The sequence below is a fragment of the Montipora capricornis genome, chromosome 9 (genome assembly GCF_036669925.1).
Source record: "Montipora capricornis isolate CH-2021 chromosome 9, ASM3666992v2, whole genome shotgun sequence".
Classification (NCBI taxonomy): domain Eukaryota; kingdom Metazoa; phylum Cnidaria; class Anthozoa; order Scleractinia; family Acroporidae; genus Montipora; species Montipora capricornis.
The window spans coordinates 41,387,926-41,395,425 of record NC_090891.1 but is presented as its reverse complement, the minus strand read 5'-3'; the positions used below and the strand labels follow the sequence as shown (position 1 = coordinate 41,395,425).

Sequence of the window (7,500 nt, the reverse complement as noted above, 5' to 3'; positions counted from 1 at the left end):
CTTTGGACAGCTGATCGTTAGAAACAAGTTCCAGCTTTTCAAATTTGAAGGAAGCTTCGGAATTCGGGTCTCTGAAAGTCTGCACGACATTTCGAAGAAGATCCTTGCCTTCTCTTGTATTAAAATTGGAAAGCTGAAGAAGTTCTAGAAATAAGAAAAATATGTCTGCAATAATCTTACTGCACTTACGCGATCCGATTTGAAGAAACAAGACATTCGAGATCATGAATACCTGCGTTGTAATACAAATTGACGTAGTTGCTTATTCATACCATTTGCCGCTTTCTTTTTTCGTGGGATGACAAAGCCTGCTATTTTAGTTTTAATAGGCCGTGGACGTGGTCTACCAGCATTATTCAGTCGATTAGCTCCTTCCGAATTCAAACGCGATAAGAGTGGAGTGTCTTCATCCAAGTCAGAGCTTGATACCTCTACTCGGTCAATGCCAACTTGACCTTTCTTCAGCGGAGCCAACATTTTCCTCGAACAACTTTAAGAGATATTTCCTTCGCTTGACTTCTCTCTGCATGGCTTTTAAGTTGCCAAAGAAAATGAAATTCAAGCTAGCCAGTAGTCATTATGATTGCCAATCTTCCGTGACAGCCATTTTGCTTCAAGCAAAGCACGATTATGACCGCGTGACTGAAATGCTAATCAAGCAAAGCGCGGGAAGGAAACCTCGCCCCCCTCTGGGATGAGATTAACCGAACTTTATAAAACAGCTATAAAACATCGAAACTAATTTTCCTTTTTTTCTTTTTCAGCATATAATGATAAAATCATAACTGATAACTTATAAAGTTGAGTATTTCTTCTACCGAAGACTCACGAATTTTTATTTCACTTTCGAACTCATACCTCCCCTACACGGGAATCTATCCTCCCTCTGTGGCCAGGCCTTGTTGACAACGTGAAGCCGGCCACAGTAGATGCTGTTAATGTTTGCTGTCGAAGGTAGAATTACTGCTAAGAAATCCCTAGTCAGCTTACTTGAAAGCCTTACAATTGCATGGAAAAGTAACTGATTTTATCTTCTAGTTAATATCGTCGTCTGACTCATACCTTTTGCAAAAAAATTATCTTAAGTACATGCGGTTTCAGCTAGATTTGAGAGTTTCGATATGTACCAAAGTGATATTAATTTTTTCGGCAATAAGGAGCAGAGAGACGGGCCCAAAATCCTCAAGTTGAAAAATGGGTTCCGATTCTTCGTCTACCTCAAAATTGCGATTAAAGACGGTACGACTTTGGCACTGCAACTGGCCAACTGGCTTACGTCATGACTTCACCTAACTACGATTCTCAGTTTAGTATGACACTAGGGAAGTTTGGTGACAAAGTTTCAGCGTTCAAGTTACCATGTTGTCAAGGGCAACTTCCTTTGTTTCCAAGATTAACTTTCAGTGCCTTGACGTCACGAGCGATGAGCCCGCCAAAATCTACAACTGGTAACGGTTAAATTCAAACTGCCGACCGTTACGTTCGCGCGAAAATTTTTCAACATTGATTTTTTTCTGAAACTTTTACCACTGTAAGATAATGAGTTAGTTATGTCAGAAATGTAAAAAAAATGGGGGGTAACCGACTTCATTTTGGAGAGAACATGCCCGGAAAAACACCCAAAATGTGACAAAATCGGGCTTTGTTAGCGAATAAGGCCAGTGTCTGTAAACCCAAATATATTGCAATTAAATCTTTGAAGTGAAATCTTCTCTGCCAAATATTGTTTAAGTGGACTTATTAAATGAATTTAGTCAACTGGCGAGGTTCCTTAAAGATCAAGTTCGCATTTAGCGACCACAGTTTCATGCGCCTTGCAGCCGCAAGATGGCAGGATTTGATTTCCCGTGAGCAGAAATCTTGAAATTTTTTTAACTTCCCACATTGATTTTTTGTTCATTTTTGGACAACGTGGAGATAATTGTAAATAAAATCCGTTTCTGGAAAGAAAAATAGGGGTCACCGAACGTCCAAGAGCGTTAAATGCAGGCAAAGCTATAGCAATGGCCTTTTGCCCTATCATTTCTCATTTTATTACTTAGTGCGCGCGCTCGTGTATGACGTGGCGTGTGCATTTGCATGCGCAGTAAGGATGCGCAGAAACAATTGGCGCGAACGTCCTTAAATGACATCAAACCCCCAAAAAGTTACCCTTGGAAACGAAGCAAGTTGCCCTTGGCAATATGGTAACTTCAACGCTGAAACTTTGTCACCAAACTTCCCTAGTGTCACACTCAACTGAGAATCTTTAGTAAATCATGTCGCATAAGTATTTACTGAGTTAATTGGGCTGTGTGCGAATGGTCGAAAGTCATGATGCAGTGCTATTTACGAAAGTCACAAGAACAAGTTGTACCATGAAAATCCCCTTTATCGTAGACAATGCATAATATAATGGCTTTATGGTGTTTTGAGTTAATGATACTCCCTTTGCCCTAACTTATCCCATGACCTGAACAATCGATGGAATCGATGATCGATGAAAATCGATAACAATCGATGGAAATCGTTATCAGTTAATCGATTGATATTGATAGTTGATGGATAATCGATCAAGCAAGTTTGTGATTATTGATTGTCATTGATTATTAATGTCATTAATAATCTATGAGAATTGATTAATATTATTATTAAATAACATCGATCTTTATTGATTACCAACAAGAATGCCAACTCGATGGTACTCAATGAATTTCACCACCACTTTTGTGTGATTATCAATTGGTCATCGCTTGGCCCATGCCAATCAATGCCAATTAATTAACCGTAATCGATTGCCATCGATTGATCGATTGACTTTCCGATGATCTATTTCCATCGATTGTTCAGAGCCTGCTTATCGCTGTTTGCCAGTACAGGAGGGAGGTAGTGTAGCTGAGTCACTTATGTCCAGAAATACAAGTGATTAGATGCTCACCTAAGTTCACCCAGTTAAGCGGAAAACAAATGATCTGTCAAAGTTAAAGTATTGCCAAAGCGACTTTAAAAAGATTGTGTTTTTGCGTGGCGGTTCAAGCTATTTTGAGTTTTTGTTCTTCCCTTGCATAGGATGTCATTTTTCGGATTTGGGCCTTAAATAGGGTATCAATTTTCGTTGGATTGTTCTTTAAATAGGGTCAGGGTTTAAGACCCTTCGCGGCACACACCTATCCGGACTTTATGGGTGTACCCCCCCCCCCCCCCCCCCCGGGTTGTCAGACCAGCAAACACAAAAGAAAAGAGACCTCTGCTGGCAGGGAACCTTTAAGTCTAAGCATTTGCAACACATTTTGAACAATAAGGAAAGTGTTTTGTTAAGCGTTATTCTTTGGTTGGGATAAATGCAGCTGTTTATCTATATTTGAGAAACAGCGTTAAGGGGACACTGAGGACACTGAGACATAAATTGTCTGTATTCCAAGACACGCCTGATATGAAGTTAGAAACGAGAGTAACAGAGTACTTTGTGATGCTCTTCAAAATCGGCACACCCTCAGTTACGTGCATTTCTGGACATATCTCAGCTGAGTGGTTAGGTGAGTGAACTAGTCTTTGGTTCAAGTCCTGCTCTCATTATACTTGCTCTCCAAAGTTGTTCAAAATGTGCCTTAATTTAAACACCCAGCTGCTCTTGTAAACAGCCAGTTGGGATTCTTAGAAATTTATTGGGTCTACTTGCACAATAATAAATTATTATTGTTGTTTCATTTGTCCCGAAAAGCTCCCGAGTAAACGAATAGGGAGGGTTTGGTTAGTGCAATGGTGAGCAAACTTGACTGTCACCCGTGTGTCCTGGAATTGATTGCGGGACTCAACCAAACATGTGGGTTAATTTGAGTTTTTTGGTCATCCACTTTACTCCAAGAGGTTTTTCTGGGGAATGGTGCCCGGTTGGTAAGGAGGGGTAGGAAATAGCATAATTTTCTTCTTCTATTGCTCGTCTTTGTCGTGAAGCAACAACCACTTTGGAAGTTTGATGTGGTTAAATACAATTTAACCTAGTTAACAACAAAGAGATGCTGGTTTTCTTGTGCATCGGGGTCCATGATGGAGTGGTTTGCTTAGCGGTCAGCGGTCTCAGGCATACGTGCACAGGCTCACGTAGGTCACACGGTCTCAGTGTAGCGGTTATTTGGATCCACGTTGGGAAGAGCGTTGTGCGGCCTTTGCTTTTCTTTAAGCGGTTGTGCCTTCTTATTTTTCTGCTTCCCTCCCACTACCCCTCCCCCCTTTTTTTTCTCTTTCCACTGTTATCACAGTGTGACGGGTTCCCGGATGTCCCTGTGTGTGGGGGCTCATGACTGGGTTGCGGGGATTGCTAGCCATGGGAGCGTTTTACTGTCTAGGGGCTGGCTGATCACAGTGGAGGCCCCTGGACATCCCAGGCACCCACCTTCCACTCAGCTCGATGCAGTTGTTAACACTATATTGAGCTTGAGATAACTGCCCTCTGCATTTTCCACAAGACATCTCTCCCTTTAGCACAAAATAACTTTCTCATTGTTCCCTTGAGTTGCTTCAACCATCCCCCTCACACGCCAATGGTAATGTTGCACTGCTCGATGTTGTATGCAGGGTATTGCTTCTTTTTCTCCCATCACAAGAGCCTGTACTTCTCTGTCTTCTCCTCACACTTCTTTTCGTGATTGTCTAGCCATGGGCAGTTCAACTCTTCTCCCCAAACCCTTTTTGACTGATGGTCCACATTCTGTTGACCTTGGCAATGCTTATTATTATTATTATTATTATTATTATTGTTACTTTAAATCTTTAAATTTAAATTGCACAATGCCTTGTAGCATGTTTTCTTTTCTTTTTCTGCAGCTTAAAGGATGGACCCAAATGAGTTTTTTTTTCAAGCAATCAGTGAAAACAGACATCCATTACAGTACATTAAGAGTATACTGGCCCGTCCAGATGTGTCTGTCAACTTTGCAAATCCGAGAAATCACCAGACAGCCCTCCATGTTGCCGCAAAGCGAGGAGATGTAGATCTTTTAAAGTTACTTATATCTTGTGGAGCTCATGTGAATGGAGGGTCTGTTGATCTCATGACACCCTTGCATGAAGCATGCTTTGGTGGGCATCCAGCTGCAGTGTCCATTTTGATCTCTGAGGGAGCTGAGGTACCAGGGTATATTTTTTATTTTATTTTACAGAGCTGTGCTGTTACAGAACAACAGTAATTTTTGTTGTATTCATAAAATTTGATTAATGAAATGCAAGCGCAATCCTTTTGATTGACCTCAGAAAACGTCATGTTACTTCTCAGGGTCAACCACCCATTTGTAACAACAGAGTAAGCCTGAGTTATTTTAAGTGCATCTTACAGCACTATAACTGTTTATTGCAGGAAGGGTAGCTGAATTCAACGCTTTATTCTTCAAACGCAACAAGGATTACAATTTCTACTCGACACAACAAATTCAACATAAACACACGAGCACATGGAAAAATTTATGCGGGGTGTCCCGAGCCCCTGCATCACTGGGACCCAGGGTCCTCATGTCCCACAAAAATAGAAACTTTCAGTTCCGAACAGTAGCAGTAATAGGAATTTTGCGATACCCATCAAGATCATTCTATATCTAGTTACATGCATTCATAGACTTCAAAACACCAGTTTACGTGGTGTGACCCCAGGGGGTGTACTTCCTATTAATGGTCTAATGGGAATGTGCTGCTAGATGGGGTCGCATTTTCACAACTGGCTTGACTAAAGTGGGGATGCATTTTCAACAGAGTTCCTGACATAGTTACTAGAATGGGGTCGCAAATTGTCGGGATTTTGGCAGTAAGAAAATTCTGGCTAGTGAGATTTAAAATTGAAAAGATTCGCGGTAAAAAAAAAGTTGTTACAGAAAGAACTGTAGTGCTGTTGATTTAATATTTACTAGTCGCATTATATTCCGTTTTGAAATTACAATTAAAAGGCTATCATGTAAGGTTTATGCGTAAACAGAAAGTGACTAAGTTGGGGTCGCGAAAATTATATTTACCCAAGAGTGACTAAGATGGGGCTTATAATTGGGCATAAAATAGCCTATAAAGGGAAAGGGGTTCTGAGAGGCCAGTGGCACATATCCAGCGAAAATTGACCCAAGTACCCCCCACCCCCCTCCGGGGGTGTGACATACTTCACGTTAGCCCATTTTGAATTGAGCTTCTAAGCTGGCCTCATTTTGCCGGAGAGGATAGGCAAGCCCATAACGCTGGAAACTCCATGCCTTACTCTTTTGGAACAGTGAATGCGTTCTTCAGTGTCCCACGGACATGAACAAGGGTGGGGAAACATGGCCTGCAGTTTATTGTCCTTATCCCAGAAGACTTGAAAGTCTAAGCAGTACTTTTTCCTTGACTATTTTAATACCCAGAGTGCTATTCTCCTTTGTTACATCAATGAATGAATTAGTTAACTTTATTTGGAAGCATGTGACCTTGAAGTGGGGATTTTATTTAGGACACCAATGTTATGCCCAAATGTGGACAAAAATCCAATCAAAGCTGCATGCATGGAAAAAGGAAACTTTTAGACTCAAAAAACCCCAGCTCTAAACAAGGTTTAAACTCTTCAAATTCACGAGCTTCTGCTTTATTGAAGTGTCAACTGTATTTTGCACTGTGGTACTAATAGACCATATTTGTATTGTCAGTATTGGACTAGCTTGCAATGGAGGCTAATGCGGGGAAATGTTTTGAAATGCAAAGTTCCAGTCAAATACTGAGAATATGAATACGGTCTATTGGGGACATTGTACAGAAATCAAATCAGACAGCAAATATCAAATCATAGTTTGGTTTTTGAAGAGAGGGGAAAACCAGAGTACCCAGACAAAAACCTCTTGAAGCAGAGAAGAGAACCAACAAACTCAACCCATATGTGATACCAAGTCTGGGAATAGTACCCAGGCCACATTGGTGGGAGTCAAGTGCTCGCACCACTGCGCTATCTCTGCTTCCCCCGTCCTTTCTTCGGTTACGGTCGTTTCGATACAAGTCGATTCGATACAAGTTGAGTTGTTTCGATACATGAAGTTGATTCAATGCATGCAGAACGTCGAACAACCAACCTTAAAACTACGTATGTTTGAGAATGTTCGAGCGAGACTTCTATCGATCTTTATTGCAAACGATGTAGCTGCCATACGTTTATCGAATCAACTTTGGTGATTTCTCGAAATGACTTCAGTTTGTATCGAATCGACTTGTATCGAAACGACTGTGTATCCAATAGAGTTGTACATACGGGTTATTGACCAAACGTGCGGTCAAGATGGCTGGATAGTGGCCAAATTGCGTGTTTATGGACCGAGACGAAGTCAAGGTCCATAAACACGAAAAAAAGAACGAGGCCAATATCGAGCCATCTTGACTGAACAAGCTTGGTCAATAAAGGATTTATTATATGACTTAAAACACCAAAAAATGATCTTTGATCTTGTGGGACCAAGCGAGAAATCCCGAGCGGGCAAGAAAGCTCCATCTTGCCCGGCTCGGGTAGCCAATCACAGCGCGCGATTT

General features: G+C 41.2%; 2 protein-coding genes across 4 annotated transcripts in view; one reads left to right on the top strand and one right to left on the bottom strand.

The window, feature by feature from the left end:
- The window catches only part of LOC138015620 (uncharacterized), a 55,796-nt gene extending 55,184 nt beyond the window's left edge, over positions 1 to 612 (bottom strand). The window contains exons 1-2 of the mRNA XM_068862705.1: positions 273 to 612; positions 1 to 144 (exon numbers count right to left, since the gene is read on the bottom strand). The exon at positions 1 to 144 is cut by the window's left edge and continues 2 nt beyond it. Of these exons, the coding sequence (XP_068718806.1) occupies positions 1 to 144; positions 273 to 477 (349 nt within the window). The 5' untranslated portion in view covers positions 478 to 612. The remainder of the gene's footprint in view (positions 145 to 272) is intronic.
- Positions 613 to 800: 188 nt separating this feature from the next.
- Positions 801 to 7,500, top strand: part of LOC138015819 (ankyrin repeat and SOCS box protein 13-like) — an 8,862-nt gene continuing 2,162 nt past the window's right edge. The window contains exons 1-3 of one of the 3 annotated variants that reach the window (XM_068862933.1): positions 801 to 954; positions 3,402 to 3,515; positions 4,804 to 5,105. In XM_068862933.1, coding sequence (XP_068719034.1) covers positions 4,812 to 5,105 — 294 coding nt within the window. In that variant the 5' untranslated portion in view covers positions 801 to 954; positions 3,402 to 3,515; positions 4,804 to 4,811. Of the gene's footprint in view, positions 955 to 3,401; positions 3,516 to 4,778; positions 5,106 to 7,500 lie in introns of all 3 variants that reach the window. The other 2 variants (XM_068862932.1, XM_068862934.1) reach the window with 2 other exon arrangements.